The sequence below is a fragment of the Ovis aries genome, chromosome 1, assembly GCF_016772045.2.
Source record: "Ovis aries strain OAR_USU_Benz2616 breed Rambouillet chromosome 1, ARS-UI_Ramb_v3.0, whole genome shotgun sequence".
In the NCBI taxonomy this organism is placed as follows: domain Eukaryota; kingdom Metazoa; phylum Chordata; class Mammalia; order Artiodactyla; family Bovidae; genus Ovis; species Ovis aries.
This window is the reverse complement of record NC_056054.1, coordinates 156,432,113-156,452,281: the sequence shown is the minus strand read 5'-3', so window position 1 is coordinate 156,452,281 and position 20,169 is coordinate 156,432,113. Positions and strand designations below refer to the sequence as shown.

General features: G+C 40.0%; 1 protein-coding gene across 1 annotated transcript in view; it reads right to left on the bottom strand.

Moving 5' to 3' along the window:
- CHMP2B (charged multivesicular body protein 2B) overlaps positions 1 to 17,165 on the bottom strand; it is a 31,619-nt gene extending 14,454 nt beyond the window's left edge. Inside the window, exon 1 of the mRNA XM_004002839.5 lies at positions 16,852 to 17,165. Within this exon, the coding sequence (XP_004002888.4) occupies positions 16,852 to 17,152 (301 nt within the window). The 5' untranslated portion in view covers positions 17,153 to 17,165. The remainder of the gene's footprint in view (positions 1 to 16,851) is intronic.
- Positions 17,166 to 20,169: the final 3,004 nt, after the last annotated feature.

The window sequence follows — 20,169 nt, the reverse complement described above, 5'->3', positions numbered from 1 at the left end:
AAAAAGGAAGACAGGCAATGTGTTTATTAAATCTTTTTTTCTACACTATGTCATCATCATTATAACAGAATAAAGAGAAGCAGCCAGCCTTCCAATGAAGCAGACAGGGATTTGAATCACACATCTGCTACTGGATCATTATATGATGGTTTCTTGTAAAGTCAGTTAACACTCTAAACCTCAGTTTCTTATAAAATAAAAATTATCATGGAGGCACAAATAACACTCACAATGACCTGATATATTGTAAGTGCCATTCATTGTTAATGTCTTTCTCATTTATTTCAATTCATGAGGATCCATCAGTCTTACCTTTTGAAGAATTAAAGTATTAGTCTAACTGATTGACCACAATTTAGATTAATTGTTATTAAATAGTGATTACTTCAAAAGATCACAGATATGGATGGTAATGTTTGCCAAACTGTCTCCTCACTGTGAGGAAACTTGCTAAGTACTTCACATAAAGTATGTGATCCCTTCATGGAACACAGTCTTGTCATGGTGAAGGGGGCTTGTGTAACTCAAAAAAGCTACGAACCATGCCATGCTGGGCTACCCAAGAGGGACAAGTCATAGTGAAGTTCTGATGAAATGTGGGCAGCTATTTAAAATCCTAAAAGGTGATGCTGTTAAAGTGCTACAATCAGCATGTCAGCGAAATTGGAAAACTCAGCAGTGGCCACAATTGGAAAAGATGTCTTCATCCCAAAGCCAAAGAATGTTCAAACTACCACACAATCGCACTCACTTTACATCCTAGTAAGGTTATGCTCAAAATTCTTCAATCTAGGCTTCAACAGTATGCGAACCAAGAATTTCAGATGTAAAAGCTGGACTTAGGAAAGGCAGAGGAACCAGAGAGCAAATTCTCAACATTCTGTGGGATCAGAGAAAACAAAGGGATTCCAGAAAAACATCTACTTCTGCTTAAATGACTACACTAAAGCCTTTGACTGTGTGGATCACAGAAAACTGTGGAAAATTCTTAAAAGTGATGGAGTACCACACCATCTTACCTGTCTCCTGTATGAAGAGAAACCTGTATGAAGGTCAAGAAGCAACAGTTAGAAACTTACATGGAACAACTGACTGGTTCAAAACTGAGAAAGAAGTATGACAAGGCTATGTATTGTCACCCTGCTTATTTAACATCTATACAGAGTATCATCAATAGAAATGCTGGGCTGGATGAATCACAAGCTAGAATCAAGACTGCAAGAGGAAATAACAACCTCATATATGAGGATAATACCAAATGGCAGAAAGTGAAAAGGAACTAAAGAGCCTCTTGATAAGGGTGAAAGAAGAGTGAAAAGGCTGGGTTGAAACTCAACATTCAAAAACCTAAGGTCATGACATCTGGTCTCATCACTTCATGGCAAATAGAAGGGGAAAAAGTGGAAGCAGTGACTCCAACCATGAAGTTAAAAGACACCTGCTCCTTGAAAGGAAAGCTACGACAAACATAGTCAGTGCATTAAAAAGCAGAGACATCACTTTGCTGACAAAGGTCTGTATAGTCAAAGCTATGGTTTTTCCAGCAGTCATTTATGGATGTGAGAGTTGGACTGTAATGAAGGCTGAGCGCCGAAAAATTGATGCTTTTGAGTTGTGGTGCTGGAGAAGATTCTTCAGATTCCCTTGCACTGCAAGAAGATCAAACCCGTCAATACTAAAGGAAATCAACTCTGAATACTCATTGGAAGGACTGCTGCCGAAGCTGAAGCTCCACTACTTTGGCCACCTGAAATGAAGAGCCAACTCACTGGAAAAGACCCTGATGCTGGAAAAGATAGAAGGCAAAAGGAGAAGAGGGTGGCAGAGGGTGAGATGGTTAGATAGCATCACAGATTCAATGGACATGAATTTGAGCGAAGTCTGGGAGATAGTGAAGTACAGAGGATCCTGGGGTGCTCCAGTCCAGGGGGTCACAAAAAGTCAGACATGACTTAGCAACTGAAAAACAACAATTGAGAATGACGTTCATAATAATGCCAAGGAGCTGGTTTTTCTATTATTTTATATGTATCAGAAAATATGTGTTAATAAGTTTAAATAACGTGCCCAAGGTCACAAGGTAGTAAGTAGTAATGCCAGATTTGGATCCAAGTTTTGTCTCCTGAATCAGTGGTCTTAATCATTTTACTAGAGCACCTTTTCAGTAAAGAGGTAGAATTTAAAACTACCACCACTACAACAGATAGAAGAGTCTCCTCATTAGATGGCACTGGGAAAACCAGTCAGCTACATGAGAAAAAATAAAGAACTGGACTCCTGCCTCACACCATATATAAAAATTAACTCAAAAGAGAAGAATGACTCAAATATAAGAGCTAAAATCATAAAAGTCTTAGACAAATACATGGGAGTAAATCTACATGATTTGGGTTTTGGCGAGAGATTCTTAGGTATGACACTAAAAGCACAAGCAACAAGAGAAAAACACAGATAAAACAGACTCCACGAAGACTAAAAGCTGTGACTAAAGGGCATTATCAAGCGCAAAGACGATGTAGAAAATGGGAGACTATATACGCCAATTACATATGAGTCTAGAATCCAGAACATATATATATATATGTATATATACCTCTTACAATTCAAAAACAAAGGACAGCTCAACAAATGAGTGAACACCTTGCACAGACATTTCGCCAAAGAAAATACATAAGTGGCCAACAAATATTTGGAAAAGATATAAAGTATCACTACTCATTAGGGAACTCAGAAACCATTTCCCATCTGCCAAAATGGCTATAAGCAAGAGTCTTCTTCAACACCACAGCTCAAAAACATCGATTCTTCAGTGCTCAGCTTTCTTTTTAGTCTAACTCTCATTTTCATACATGATTACTGGAAAAACCATAGCTTTTACTAGATGGATGTTTGTGGCCAAAGTAATGTCTCTGCTTTTTAATATGCTGTCTAGTTTAGTCATACCTTTTCTTCCAAGGAGCAAGCATCTTTTAATTTCATGGCTGCACTCACCATCTGCAGTGATTTTGGAGGCCCCCAAAATAAAGTCTGTCACCGTTTCCATTGTTTCCCCTCTATTTGACATGAAGTGATGGGACTGTATGCCATGATCTTTGTTTTCTGAATGTTGAGCTTTAAGCCAACTTTTTCACTCTCCTCTTTCACTTTTATCAAGAGGCTCTTTAGTTCTTCTTGTGGGTAGGAATGTAAATTATTTCAGCCATTGTGGATAAAAGTTCAGTGGTTCCTCAAAAGTTGAACATAAAAGTACCAACTCATCTCACAATTTCCCTCCTATTTACCCAAAAGAACTGAAAAAAAAAAGTACCTAAACCATTACTCTACACAAATTCAGCACTATTTAAAATAGTCAAAAGGTGGAAACAACCCAAATGTCATGAACTGCAGAGACAGGGGGCTGGTGAGTCATTGCTTAATGGATACAGGGCTTTATTTTACGGTGATGAAAATGTTTTGGAATTAGAGATGGTGGTTATACACCATTCCGAATGTACTCAATGTTACTGACCTATTCATTTTAAAGTGATTAATGTTAAGTGAATTTCAACTCCATTAAAATAACAGCAAAGCCAGCAACCATTATCTTTTGTAGTGATGGAGCATCACAGCTTATATTCTACACATTTCTTATTGTAATGAAACTTTACTCAGAATAAAAATAACTAATTATACCGAATAATAGGTATATTAAGTGCTTCACAACAACCCCCAAAGGTAGGTACTATCATTTCACTTGTTTCAGAGGCAGGAATTGGTATTTGGTGTATTTGGTGAGGTAATCTGCCTAAGGGAGAAAAAGCGCTAGGCTTCACCCCACAGGCATTCTGATTCCAAAGCCTCTGACTATGAAGCTTGTAGGAAAACAAAAAATAAAGTTATCAAGGACACAATCCTTACAAAGAGAGACAGATATCAACAAATAATACTGTTAAACAGAATGAAAAACATTTCATGTCATTATATAAAATGAACTACAATGACTGAATAAAAGTTAAAAATAAGATGTCAGAGCTCCTATATCCTACTTACAAAACATCTATTTCTCCTCCTCTACTTAGGCTGTTTCTCAATTAAGTTATATTGGTGGACATCTCACACTCAGGATTTACTACAGAGACATTCTATATGTTCCTTACACACAGGAATAGGAAACCATACAATATCTATATAGGAGATGAGAAGAGAGGGAGCTCTCTCCCCTCACTAACTTTCTTCTGGATGGGAAACATGTTTCACTTAAAAAAGAAGGGGATAGTCTGTAGGCAAATATATCTGGGAAATGTTCAAGTTGAAAAAATTTTAAACCAATTTCTTTGCTTCAAGGCTTCTAAGAACATTTAATATACAAAAGTACATTGTCAACCTTTAAGGGAAGAATATGTGGTCAATTATTCTCCAGAGTCATTAAACCAGGAATCCTTTTAAAGAAACCTCTATTAGCATTTCTTGGGTAGAAATGTTTCATGGAGCACTGGCTGGGATCCTATTCTTAAAAAACATGACTTGTTCGTTTGCTACGGCTATTACAACAAACACCATAGACTGGGTGGCAGAAACAGCAGAATTTTATTTTCTCCTAGTTCTGAAGGCTAGAAGTTCGAGATTAAGGTGCTGGCAGGGTTGGTTTTTTCTGAGCCCTCTCCCTTGACATGCAGATAGCCACCTTCTTGTGTCCTCACATGGCCTTTTCTCTGCTATCTTTTCTTCTTATGATAACACTGGTCCTACTGGATTAGGGCTCCACCCTCATGACCTCATTTAACCTGTTATCTCTGTAAAGACCCTGTTTCCAAATACAGTCACATTAGGGGTTGGGGCTTCTACATATGAATTTTAGGTGGACATAATTTAATTAGGTCTACACACATGATGTTTTTCCTCTGCCATCTATAGACTGACACTAAACAAAAGAGCAAAGAAAGCTCTCATTTCCCCATCTTTCAAAACAATCATCAGCCTTGTCCTCACTACTTAAACCTCCTCAATTTCCCTGTTTTGGACGTAGTTCCCCTATCTTGCCCAAGACAATGGATTGGTATGAAAACACTGACCAATTATCCTACTATTTCAAAAGAAAATATGCCCTAAATTTAACACTACAGTATTACAAGTGAACTTTTGGAATATAATCCTTTTGCACACTAAAAACTCCCTGAATTCAACTAAGATAAGATGAAATATTAACATAAGGATGACAGTCTTCTAAGGTTACAGAAGTACTGAGCTGAGAGAGAAGCCACCATATTGATAAGTTGAATTGTGACTAGGTAATTGACACAGTGTAAAGCAACTGCTGAAAGCACTGACTGTTGGATCTAGAAAGATCTAGAATGTTATCAATATATATTTTGTCATTACTAAGGTCATATAATGAAAAATTTATATTTGGTCTCTGTCTTGAATTCCTGTCACAGAGCTCCCAAAACCCCTGGAATTTCCTGAGTGATAGAGATGTCTTTTGATCTAAGGAAGTGTACCTCTGGAGAGTTCAGGATGGGGCTGCTTACCAGAAAGTCCAAATGATTGATTAGAAGGTGAGGCCTTTCAACCCCATCCCTCGGGGGAGGGGAGTAGAGCCAGAGACAGGGTTATAAAAACTCTTAAAGAGACTGGTAGAGTTTCCAGGTTGGTGAACATACTGATGTTCTGGGAAGGTAACATGTCCAGAGAGGGCATAGATACTCTGAGCACCACCCCTCACCCCATCCCCCTGCATAGTACCTTGCTTCCATTTAGCTGTTCCTGAGTTGTTTTCTTAGAAATAAACTTGTAATACTAAGTACTTTCTTGAGTTCTGAGAATTGTTCTAGTATGTTTTCAAATCTGAAGAGGGAGTTGGGCTGACACTAGTGTTTACAGCCGGTCAGTCAGAAGTACTGGTGGCAATCTAAGACTTGTGACTGGCCTCTTAAATGAGGACAGTTTTGTGGACAGAGCCCTTAACCTGTGGGGTCTGTACTAACTCCAAACAGTTGTTAGGATTGAACTAAAGTGCTGGAGACACCCACTTGGTGTCAGAGAATCAGAATAAAGAATAGATATAGCCATCTTTGTTGAAATACAAGTATTATGACATGATCTTTAATAAAACATAATTTAATCAAAATTGTTTGATTTCACTTTTCTTAATTTTATGTAACTATGTGTACCATAACTGTCACTGTATATTAGAGAAGGAAAAATAAAGAAAATTAACTACCGCATATTTCACAGCCTGTTGTTAATGACCTATTAATATTTAAAGAGTTCTAAGCTATAATCCGAGACCATCTAATGTTACACACTAGACTGTATAAAACAAAACTGTAACACTTTAAAACATATTAAGGTAAGAGAGAAAAGATAGTAAATTTTTTTTTCATATGAGATAATGGGTGTATCCTATGAAACAAATTTTCTTTAAAAACAATTCCTATACTTAACTCATAGTTAATAATTTGGTCTTCAAATAATTCAGAAGGAATAACGTAAGAAAGGTTAGGAGACATTCTTAATGTTCTGAAGTCAAAGTTTATTTCCCATTAAATTTATTTCTTAGTAGGTCTGATTTCTTCCTAAGATTCAGCTCTTTAAGAGCAAGAAGTATATTTTATTCATTTACCTATTTGTATTTACATTTTACTTCATGTCAACCACTATACCAATATATCTGTTAATTGTAATCTAAGGGAGTATAAACATATATATACCAAAATATGAAAGGATTTATCCTATAGCCATAATTTAACAGGTTCTTTAAAAATATGTAATAAAATTTATCGGTTATCAAGAAAGATGGCTAATATTTCAACAATAAAATCTACTAGTTATCAAGAAAGATGGGTGACGATTTAGCAATGGCAAAATCTGAGCTATGACAGACTTTATGACATTTTCTACAAAGGAAATATGGAGTACTGAACTTTCAAACTGTGAAAATGCAGGGATGTGCCTATGGTGTGCTCGCTCTGTTACCACCTGGACATGTCGGAAGGATCCAGGGGCTGCCCCACCCACCATCTTGTCCTCACCCACATCCAGCACAACACTGAGAAAAAGCCACTCAGGCCAGCTCCACCCTGGGCATTAAAGCCCTTCAGGCTCTTCTTATTGAAAAAGTAACACATATGTGTAAGAGTGATAAGATCACTGAGTTAAATTTTGGACTTAAGAAGATACAAACAGACCTAAGGTCATTCTTTGGTTCCCAGTCAATAAGGTTTATCTGATTACCAAGAAAAGAAAAACAGAGAGCCCAAAAATAAAAAGTGAAATATAAAAGGCTCTCCCATGTGATCTAGCTCACTAGAATTTTCTACTGGGTTTGAGTCCAAGGCCCAACTTGAATCATAGTTGTTATTTCTAGACTGTTCATTTCCATACTGTTTGCACATCTGAGGATTAAAGCAAAAAGTAATTACATGCTGCAAATATGAAAAGTGAAAGTCGCTCAGTCGTGTCCTACTTTTTGCGACCTCATGGACTATACAGTCCATGGAATTCTCTAAGCCAGAATACTGGAGTGGGTTGTCTTTCCCTTCTCCAGGGGATCTTCCCAACCTAGGGATCAAACCCAGGTCTCCTGTATTGCAGGTGGATTCTTTACTTGCTGAGCCACAAGAGAAGCCCAAGAATACTGGAGGGGGTAGCCTATCCCTTCTCCAGCGAATCTTCCCCATCCAGGAACTGACCCAGGGTCTCCTGCATTGCAGGCGAATTTTTATTTTTTTTTAACCAACTGAACTACCAGGGAAGCCCACTTTTTTCTTTTTTTTTCATCCTTTCAAGTGCCTATATTTTGAGAGAAGGGAGGGAGCTCAAGCTTGCAGTCAGGATTACTGTGCCTCAGGAACACTAAGGCACAACTCATACCACTCAGCTGTGTTTAAGCTGGTCTCCTAGACAGCACCGGCTCTACCGTGTACTGGGTTTGCCACTTTACTGTAAGGTCATGATGGACTTTTTAACTTAACATATACCATATTGTCTGCTTTTAAATGTATTTCTTCAGAGAAAAATCATTTTGATTTATGCAACTGTATTGCCTATCCTGAATCTAACGATCACGTGGATTGAAAAAGGAGCACAAAATGCTTCCACATCCTGCTTTACCATCTCCATGAACTGGCTTTTGGGGATTAAGATCCAAGAGGAAAGGGAGTGTCCTCTTTGCATTTTATGTGCAAGGTCTGCAAGCTAGTATCAGAGGAAATAGTGGCTACTGCGGCACTGGTCCAGTGGGTGAAGGAGTATTAGATAAACTCTGATCATGGCTAGGAACAGAAGAGCTGGGAGCGTGAGTTCAGCTAAAGCTGTCATGGGGAGCTCCACAATGAACAATAAAGGGGGATGAGGTACTGGCCATGTGAGGATATACCATCTCCTTAGGTTGATGAGGAGAAAAAAGAAAACTGCAAAAATGCTACAAACTCAAAGGTTAAGGGCCAAGAAAGAAATACTAATATTAGAGGTCAGTAACTAGAGAATACTGGCTTTGAAAACCAAATTTACAAAGGCAGAAGGACAACAGCAGTGGGAGAGTGGGTGAGAAGAAATCAGAATTTGATATGCAAAGCAAACTTGTTTCTCAGGCTTTGGACATGGTATATCAGAAATCTGAAAGAAAATGTATCACCTAAGTAACCAGTTTTAATACATGGCAAAGAAAAAATAAAAACAAAAAATAAATAAACAATTATGGGAAACAGAAAGGAGAGTCGAGAATCATGCCAACAGCTTTACTCTATACTTGGTCCAGACAGCCAGGGGTTTGCTTAAAAACCAGGCTGAAGCTGAAAAACTCAGCAGGACTCACTTGAAAGGAAAAGGTGGAACACGAAGAAGAGAACAGGAGTCTAGCCCTATGGTAGCATAAAAGGAAGCAACGAAGAATGCTTTTCCCCCACCAGGAAAGTCTCAAAAGTAACTCAAGCCCTGAGGAACTCATTGAAATGAATTTGTTCATGATTATTAAAATATCAGTGTTTTCAGGAATTTAAGGAAGTTTTAAGATGTCACCTGTGAGCAGATCTTTGGGTCTCATGTGGGTCTCAAAGACACAGCCTTTAGCATGCTCATCAATAACAGCTTCAGAAAACTGCCAAGGACATTTTTCAGCTTAGATAAGTAAAGGAATGAGTGAAAGAGCCTTTGAAAGAACAGTCTCACAGATAAATGGATGGACTTGAAGGTAGAAAATGGTAGCATGAAAAGAAATACCAGCCTTTGGTATCATGTTTGGAACGGAGAAATGTAAAGGAAAGACATTTCATACAGAAACATCTGTTCCTGGGCTTCTGAAAGGGCTTCCTACTTTACTGTTCTCTATGCCTAGAAGGCTCAGGTACCCGATCATCACATAACTATTTCTTTCTCAACACTATGTTTTTCTCTCAAATGCCACATAAGTAGGAAAGTCTTTTCATCACCCAGGTAATCACTTCCCCCACAAACAACAGCAACAAAAACAGCAGTAATGAATTGGGGGGTGCGGGGGGTGGACAACTAAGGACATTTGGAATTTCACTCCATATTAAATAATGCTATTGGGAGTTCCCAAGTGGTGCTAGTGGTAAAGAACACGCCTGCAATGCAGGAGACATAAGAGACACAGTTCCAATCCCTGGGTCCGGAAGATCCCCTGGAGGAGTACAAGGCAACCCACTCCAGTATTCTTGCCTGGAGAATCCCATGCACAGAGGAGCCAGGTGGGCTACAGTCCATGGGGTAGCAAAGAGTAGGACACGACTGAGAGACTTACACTGTCACTTTCACTTCTGTACACTATTAAATTTTTTGAGAGTCATAATGGCATTGTGGTTATACAGGTGAATATCCTATTCTGGGAAATATTTGCTGGATTGTCACAGTTGCATGATGTCTATAACTTACCCTAAATAATTCAACAACAAAAACCCACATATGTGTACAAACATACTTAAAAAGACATCCACACATAGAAAGGGAGAGAAAACAAATGTGGCATAATGTTAATAATTGGTACATTGAGGCAATGAGAAAATGGGTATTCACTGAATATTGTCATTTCAGCTTTTCTTTAGATCTGAAATTGTTGCAAAAAAAAAAAAGAAGAAAATAAACAGTCTCCATTCCTATAAATAAAATGTTGCAATATTTTTGCTCAGAAAATGCTCAGAAGAGTATTGTGTTTGTGAATTCCTTATTCAATTGTTTTTCTTTGGTGTACAAAGAATTTAGAAACCAACCAGAAAGCAAAATTTGAGTTTTTGAATATTCAGGATAATAATCATTCTGGGAACACATACCATGCAAAGAAAGATCTCGGTACTGTAGGTAGCACCATGAGAATGTTGTAGTTTATCTGGAAGAAGGCAGGGATATTTCTGAACGGGATCTAATTTATGTAGATGATAAATTTTACCCCCTCTTGTCAGATTTATCCAACTTAGTCAAAATATCACAAGTTTTGAACTCTGGAAAACCAGCATACATAAATAGCACCCAATAAGGCAAAACCCAAGAAGCTTTGTTCCTCTACTGTCAATAACAGTCCTCAAATTATCTCTAAACTTGCACTAAGGTTCAAGGTGGGTGGTGATAATATAGATGTAGACTACAGGATGTTCTGGATACAGGGAACACCACTCTTGGTTAGTAACTGCCACTATTTTGGCATTTAGTCTCTAAATTCTAAACTGCTATAGAGTCATTCCCATTTATGCTGAAGACTCTCTGCAACCATCCAAATGTGGAATGTGGAAAAACTTAAGAAAAGCATAATCCAACTGTGGAAGTGCGTGAAGATCTACTTTCATTCAGGAAAATACAAATCAAGAAGATGTTAAAAAAAAAAAAAAAAAGTGGGAGGGGGCACAAGGAGTGAGGTATTTAACACAGTCTGCAAGAGAGTTCCAGAAAAACATCTATTTCTGCTTTACTGACTATGCGAAACCCTTTGACTGTGTGGATCACAGTAAACTGTGGAAAATTCTGAAAGAGATGGGAATACCAGACCACCTGACCTCTTCTTGAGAAATCCGTATGCAGGTCAGGAAGCAACAGTTAGAATTGGACATGGAACAACAGACTGGTTCCAAATAGGAAAAGGGGTACATCAAGGCCGTATATTGACACCCTGCTTATTTAACTTCTATGCAGAATACATCATGAGAAACGCTGGGCTGAAGAAGCACAAGCTGGAATCAAGATTGCCGGGAGAAATATCAATAACCTCAGATATGCAGATGACACCACCCTTATGGTAGAAAGCAAGAAGAACTAAAGGGGCTCTTGATGATAGTGAAAGAGGAGAGTGAAAAAGTTGGCTTAAAGCTCAACATTTAGAAAACTAAGATCATGGCATCCAGTCCCATCACTTCATGGCAAATTGATGGGGAAACAGTGGAAACAGTGTCAGACTTTATTTCTCTGGGCTCCAAAATCACTGCAGATGGTGACTGCAGCCATGAAATTAAAAGACGCTTACACCTTGAAAGGAGAGTTAGAACCAACCTAGACAGCATATTAAAAAGCAGAGACATCATTTTGTCAACAAAGGCCTGTCTAGTCATGGCTATGGTTTTTCCTGTGGTCATGTATGGATGTGAGAGTTGGACTATAAAGAAAGCTGAGCACCGAAGAATTGATGGTTTTGAACTGTGGTATTGGAGAAGACTCTTGAGAGTCCCCTGGACTGCAAGGAGATCCAACCAGTCTATCCTAAAGGAGATCAGTCCTGGGTGTTCATTGGAAGGACTGATGTTGAAGCTGAAACTCCAATACTCTGGCCACCTGATGCGCAGAGCTGACTCATTTGAAAAGACCCTGAAGCTGGGAAAGATTGAAGGCAGGAGGAGAAGGGGACGAGAAAGGATGCGATGGCTGGATGGCATCATCGACTCGATGGACATGGGTTTGGGTGGACTCCGGAAGTTGGTGATGGACAGGGAGGCCTGGCGTGCTGCGGTTCATGGGGTCACAAAGAGTTGGACACAACTGAGCGACTGAATTGAACTGAACTGAGGTGGCACTGAAAGAACAATTTCTAGAAAAAGAAAAAAACCTGTTCAAACTAGCTACAGGAAGAAAAACAGAGAACTCTACACATAAACGTATCATAACTAAAAATACATCAGAGTGAGAAAGAGTACGGTATATACAGATGAATATAAGAAGAGTTCTTAGGGAAATGACACGGCTAGTAAGCAAGACAAGGAACAGATCAAGCATGGCACTCACTTGATCCTTTCATGCTAGAGACTCAATAAATGGATTTATAGTGAGGAGTAGCATAGTCAGATTTGGATTTCATATATATATATATATATATATATATATATATATATATCACACAGGCAACTTTACAGATGAATGATTTAAAGGCTATGAAGCTACAAGAAGGAAACACAGAAAAGTGATGTAAAAAGGTTTAAGATAAATGGGACCTGAATGAGAAAAAGAAAGCTCATATGTGACAAACATTTAAGAGACAAAAGGAGGACTTGGTAATTAATTAAAGGTAGAGGGCAAAATCAGGGACTGCTACACATTGGAAGAGGAAAACCCAGGAAAAGAACTGACTTGAAAAAGATGGTGATGAATCTTTTTGGGGACCTCTTTTAATTTGAAGTACTCTGGGACATCAAGGTGGAGATACTTAGCAAACTATTAGATATACTGATCCGAAACTCAGAAAAATATATCTAAAGATACACAATTGGGATACATCAGCACTTAGGTTATAACTAAAATAAGAGTTTAGATAAGATCACGTAGGGAGAAAATGTATGGTTAGAATAATGGCAATCCAAGATGGAACCAAGAAAAACACTAACATTTAAAGGCAAGGTTAAAATAAGAAAGGAAGGAAGAAAAGAAAAACATAAAAGGAAAAGGAGTAGTCAGAAGAATCTGTGGAAAATGAAGACAGTGTTATGTTATGCAAACCAAAAGAGAATTTCAAGGAAGAAATTATTATCAAAATCAAATGCAAAACGTAGCCCAAGAGATGATCACTAAAAATGGGATTCAGTGATCTAGAAGTCACTGATGATCTTAGCAAGATCTCATATATTACATGAGATGTAAATCAAACTGCTGTACAATGGGGGGCGGGGGGGGATGTCAGAGAAGTAGAGAAGTGGGGATAGGAGACATCACCAGTCCTCTGAGAGATTTAGATGAAGAGTAAAATGAGTTGGAAAATACTTCCTAAGAAAACATTGGGTTAAGGGAAAATATTTCCTCTAAGAAAATTTTGCCTTATAGACAAAAGGTATGCCTTACATGGTATCTACCAAATGCTGAGAAGTCCATGTACTTAGCAAGAACCGCAAAATTAAATTGTGCCACAGGCTTTTCAGTAAGAAATAAATAACAATGATAATGCTCAAAGAGAGGAGGTCATGACTCTGTCACTTAGTAGCTGAATGATCCTGGGCAAGTTACTTAGTCCTTTGCTTCTCAGTTTCCTCATCTATAAAATGGAGATTACAATAGTGCTTATAGGTTTTGTAAGAATTAAATAAGATACAATACGCTAACACAGTGGCTGGCTTAGACTGCTGCTGCTGCTGCTGCTAAGTCGCTTCAGTCGTGTCCAACTCTGTGCGATCCCATTGATGGCAGCCCACCAGGCTCCCCGGTCCCTGGGATTCTCCAGGCAAGAACACTGGAGTGGGTTTCCATTTCCTTCTCCAATGCATGAAACTGAAAAGTCACAGTGAAGTCGCTCAGTCGTGTCCGACTCTTAGCAACCCCATGGACTGCAGCCTACCAGGCTCCTCCATCCATGGGATTTTCCAGGCAAGAGTACTGGAGTGGGGTGCCATTGCCTTCTCTGGCTGGCTTAGACTAGCACCTCAAGTTTGTCTTTGTTAAGGATAACAGACAAAAAGTATATAGCGCTTAAAGAGCTTTACTTTTTAACAGGCATATTTAGCTGTGCATTCACAAGTCCTCATGGCATCTTGACTTACAGGTTCATAATTAGATTTAAAAAATAGGTCACCATTAGTCCACTTAGGGAAAAAAATACAAAAGGAAAACAAAACAAAAATATATATGCATGTATATGTGTATATATATATGTACATATATATATACAAGTCGTTTCAGTTGTGTCCGACTCTTCATGACCCTATGGGTCATAGTCCGCCATACTCCTCGGTTGATGGAGTCTCTCCAGGCAAGAATACCGGAGTGGGCTGCCATGACCTCTTCCAGATGATCTTCCCGACCCAGGGATGGAACCCACATCGCTCACATCTTCTGCATTGCAGGTGGATTCTTTACCACTGAGCTACTGGGAAAGGCCTATATAATGTGTCTGTGTATGTGCGTGTATACATACATATATATCTCTTAGAAATCAGTATAAGGAAAAGCAAGTAGTCGATTGTAATTTCAAATTCAAAAGAATCTTTCTCTTCCTTAGCACTGAGCTACAATTCTCATTAATTTCTGTAACAAAGTATACACTGCAGAGACTTGTTCATCTTTGTGTCAAAAATGAATTAAACATAACTCTGAATAGTAATAAATGCTGTAATGTTTTCTCCCTTTTTAATTTACATATGCAGTATTCTTTAATGATATAGTATGCAACTCTTCTAGCCAATCCAAAGAGACAAGAAAGATTAAATTATTCTCCAGCTCTATAAGCAGTTACATATTTTTCTTATATATCAGAATTTCATTACTGCTGAAACAGGTAAAAAGACAGCATACAGTAAAAGATCTTATGATCAATAATCAACGAGTCTGAGGATCTGGCAGACATGCATAAGAATACGTTCACTTTCAAAATATATAGCCTCATTATTGCTAAGATGAATGCTGTCACCTTTTAAACAAAACATCTTTTTTTTTTTTCCTGAGAAAATAAAGAATAAAAGCATCAGCAAATCTCCAGATCAAAGTAACAAAAGTACAGATCTACAATTAAGATGTCATTAATTGATCTCAATTGACATGATAATTTAAGAAAACATCAAGTATGCAGTTTGCTGGTTATAGTAAAATGTATGTAGTGGCCAAATTTATATTCAGAAATTTCACACTCAGATCTTTAAGTCAGTAGTATAGTTCCTTCCAAAAGTCCTTAAGATCTTTTTCTCACAAGTAAGTCTATTCAGCAAAAACATCATTTCTTGGATGAATTAACCCAGCTGCAAATAAGTATACAGCTAAACATCCTCACAGCACATCTTCATTGTCTTTTTTTTTTTTTCCTGCTCTATACTTCAAGTACAATAGTCACTGGATTGCCAAAAGCACCAGGAAGCACAGCACTGAGAATATAGAACTGATTTTTATGTCTTTGTAATTTGACAGACATCAAGCAATTAGAGCTAGGACGTTTGGCTTTTAATGTTAATTTTAAAAAATTAATTTGCAATATCATAGTAAGATGCAACCCTTTTCCCTCTGTTTACTAAATTCTCACTCTATCAGACTTAAACAACCAAAAAAAAAAAAAAAACACCCTCCCCGCCGCCCCCCCCCCAGTACTATACAATAATTGAAAACCATAACGTTGGTACTGAACACTGAAAAAATAAAGCGTCATGTTAAAGATTAACATTCTCAGGTAAAATACACATAAAACTCATTTCACATAACTGTATTACTTCCTATCCAAACTTGATAGTTATTTCAAGTATTGTAAGTGGTATTTCTCAGTTAATAAAAAGGCAATTTCACCCATTCAGAATAACCAAAAATTATTATTATGTATCACACAGTATTATGCTGTGTGACAAATCAGGGGTAAAAAGACATGTGCTGAAGTAAAAGGTAGTGCGGAGGGTAAAGAGGCTATCTGTGTTATCCTCCAAAAAATAATTGTGGCAGCACTGGAACAGTCAATACAAAGGAATGAAGGAGTTACCCCACGTCTGGATTGAGCACCCTGTTTGTACCAATCACTGTCTTGCTACCACTGCTCCTTTTGTGGCAGCTAGACCCTTACAAAGAAGTGATTCTTTGATTGAATCAGCAACAACCTAGACTCAACATGTAATGTGAAACACGATTTCTAAATAACTTGAATGAATTTGATTCCTGGTAAAGTCAATGAAAATATCAAGGCTAATTAAACAGCTATATAAGCATATATGACAATCACTGCTTACAGACACCAATTTGTATATTCCTGTATTCACTTTTTCCTCTTAAAATGACATTGAGTTAAATGTCCGAAGCAATGCAAGCATATTCAAACATAAGCGTCTATGCAGATAATGCAAACCACATTTCTTACTTTAGACAGCAAGGTATTTATACGAGACAGAAGTCAACTATGAAAACGAAATCCAGGTACCTTCCTTGGATTTCTTGTATTTTCCTACTGGTGTCAGTCTAGAAGCATTTATTTCACATCTCTGTTGATGGTGTGTTCCCAGGGCAAGACTGGTCCAGACCAAGTTCTTCTGGTAACTGGAGCCTATTACACCCTCCCCCCACGTCAACACGGGGTTCCGGTTTGGATGCTCCCAAGTAGTACAGCTCCAAACTGAAGGAGCAGTAAACACGCAGAGGAAACCAACAAGAAATTCATCAAATCACTAAGTCTAATGACGCTCAAGGGTCAACCGCATCCTGCCTCCAGGAAATGCTCAGGATACAGCTGAAGGAGAAACCTGGGGACGGGGCGGGGCTGTTAAGGATTGTGTTATCAGAGAGAGGAAGCCAGACTGCCCAGGTGAGACTGAGGTAGGGCGAGTCCGAAGAGACAGGGAAGTGGCAAAGTGACGCACGAAGGCGGTCACCTGTGGGGCCACTTGATCCAGCCCCGCCCCCAGGGACAGCAACAAGAGTCAAGGCCGGAAGTCCCCCAAATAAGCCTGCGAAACGCAGAGCTAGGCCTCTTCGGCCAGGCACGGAACTCACCATCCACGGTTTTCTTCTTGAAGAGGGACGCCATGGTCAGGAACCGCACCCGGGCAGCCCGGCTCGGCCCGATCCGGCCCGCGAGTGAGAAAGAACAAGGAGGGATAGGACAGACTCTCGAAAGGTTCGGGATGGCGGAGCGGATGGGCAATTGAAGAGGGCGCGGTCTGCAGTCAGGACCCGCGGAGAGCGGGTATCCACGAAGCCTACCGCAGCGGAGTTGCCCGGAGCTCAGGTGACCGCGAACTAAGACACTTTTTGGAGAAGTCACTTCTAGGCGGCGCCTGCGCGCTTTGCGCATGCGCCTGCGCACTGCGGCGCCTGAAGCCGCGGCCGCTGCCCTCACTTCCGCGGCTGCCCACTCTCTAGCTTGCCGGGGTCCTGGCGCCGGGAGTGATGCGCCGCTAGCGGTGTTAGCAGTACCTGGGGGATCGCGGGCGGGGTCAGGTGGCTTCTCGGTCCTGGTTCCACGCTGAATGCGGACAGAGATGATCCTTGGCGCTCTCGGTGCCCAGAAGAAGCTGGAAGTAGGGGTCCCCAGAGTCCTAGGACAAGCGTGGGTCGTCCTGGAACCAGTTGATTTATGACCATGCCCTTGCTGTCTGTATTAAGCCTTTTATAAGTGCAGGGGCTGATGATAATGCTGAGGTCCGTGGCCTGGTGGTGTTTGTCTTGGGAGTTCTCCGCGGTGAGTGGCTCAGCAATCTCCCCGACGCCCACCCGCGCAGCCCCTGCGGACCCAAGGCGCTCACTGCGGCCCTGGGCCCGGGGCTCCCATTACCCGGTGTGGGTCTCCAGGGATCCGGTTTCTAGGCTTGGAAGTGGCCAGGAGAAGGGTGGGGAGCAACTTTCTTAATGCAACGTTTTTTATTTAGTGCTCTTGACTGGAAAGAAAAAAGAAATCCACACACATTTGTTGTACACCGGCTTAAATGTCTCCAACTCTGTTTTTTAATATCTGTGTCTTTCAGTTGCTCAAGAAAAATATATAGCTACACTGTGAACCTATTAGAATGTTACATACCTGTATATTGGTGTTCACTGTGGAACAAAAGCTTTATATTATGTACAAGGAAAAGCATAAAGAATTACTTAAAGAATCCTTCTGTGTATAAGCGTAAATATGGGAAATATTATTTTTGGATCAAGATCTTAAATTCATTGTTCATTTTTGTGTGTGTATGTATGTTTCCCTCTCCCTCCCTCCCTCCTTCCCCCGCTTTTACTCTCTGTGTGTTTGTATTTGTACTCATCTCTGCTTAATATATTACTTTGCTATTTATAATTTTAATTTTGCATTGAACTCTTTTTCTCCCAATCTATTAGTGCTTTAAGCAACATTGCCTTCCACAGGATGAAAATAATAGTATTTTTTTCCCAAAGATGTGATTTCTGACAGGAAGACACCTCAATAACAGTATCAGTATTATCAATCACCTCTGGTTTTATGAATTATGTCTCAAGGATTTTTAAGTATTTGAGGTAGTCAGGTTTCCCCTCCTCGTTTATCCCCCTCTAGAGACATCAGTGGCACCCCACTCCAGTACTCTTGCCTGGAAAATCCCATGGATGCAGGAGCCTGGTAGGCTGCATTCCATGGGGTCGACACAACAACTTTTTTCACTTTTCACTTTCATGCATTGGAGAAGGAAATGGCAACCCACTCCAGTATTCTTGCCTGGAGAATCCCAGGGATGGGGGAGCCTGGTGGGCTGCCATCTATGTGGTCGCATAGAATCTGACAGGATTGAAGCGACTTAGCAGCAGCAGCAGCAGAGACATCAAAGCCCTCAGGGCTAACTGTTCTTCCTGCCGTTGCTACTGAAATTTAGCTGAGAATCTGCTCAGGAAAACTTTCTTTTCTCAGGAAAAGTATAATCCTCTTACTCCTCAGGTTATTTGAGATATTGTGGGAAGGTGAAAAAGTAAAGAAATGGAAAAAAAGGTAAGCAGGACACAGTCTGTGCGCCCAAGGCCTGGCCTTTCCTGGAGTAAGCTCTATGGCAAAGAGGCAATTTACCCTGGCTGCCTGTTGTAATGAATGGCACTGAGTAGTGCTTGAATGCCTGAGAGGCAATAAGCTGTTCTGTGTGTAGTGATCCTGTTCTTCCCTGCTGCAGTCACCCTTGTTTTATTACTCCTACACAGTCCCCCCCACTGACCCAATTGTAACAGTTGGGAAAATGCCAAAATACTTAGCAGCAACCATATGGAAGACCTTCCAAAAGTGCACAGCAGGAGCTCAAGATGGGGCTTCATCATTACAATAAAGACAAAATAGAGATGTGTAGTATTTAAACCCAGCACTGGAATAGCGTCATTCTTCCCTAATTTGAAGCAGGCTGATAGCTGGATAAGCAAAGTGGAATCTATTCTGATTCATTGGTGTCCAAACTGTACCTGTTTATATTTTATGGATCACTCAGAGAAGGAAATGGCAACCCACTGCAGTATTCTTGCCTGGAGAATCCCATGGACACAGGAGCCTGGCAGGCTACAGTCCATGGGGCCGCAAGAGTCAGACACAACTTAGAGACTAAACTACCACCTCCACCTTATTAAAGGCCATGTACACTTAATATAACTGAGATTTAGGACACCGAGGAGTCATAGGGGCTTCCCTGATAGCTCAGTTGGTAAAGAATCCTCCTGCAGTGCGGGAGACCTCAGTTCGATTCCTGGGTGGGGAAGAACCCCTGGAGAAGGGACAGGCTACCCACTCCAGTATTCTTAGGCTTCCCTTGTGGCTCAGCTGGTAAAGAACCGCCTGCAAGGCAGGAGACCTGGGTTTGATCCCTGGTTTGGGAAGATCCTCTGGAGAAGGGAAAGGCTACCCATTCCCAGTATTCTGGCCTGGAGAATTCCATGAACTGTATAGTCCATGGGGTTGCAAAGAGTGGGACACAACTAAGAGACTTTCACTTTCAAGGAGTCATAATGTAGAACACTGGTATTTTTCATTTCTTTAAAACCAACATTATCACTTACAAACTCACTGAATCCAAAAGAAACATGTATAAGCATGAAAGCGAAAGAAAGTAAAAGTGAATTCGCTCAGTTGTGTCCAACTCTTTGCGACCCCATAGACTGTAGCCTACCAGGCTCCTCTGTCCTTGGGATTTTCCAGGCAATAGTACTGGAGTGGATTGCCATTTCCTTCTCCAGAGGATCTTCCCGACCCAGGGATCAAACCCAGGTCTCCTGAATTGTAGACAGACGCTTTACTGTCTAAGCCACCAGGGAAGTATAAGCATAGTGGACAGATAAAACTTTCTAATGTTATTTTTAAATCTTAAGAAGTAATGATTTAATATCCTA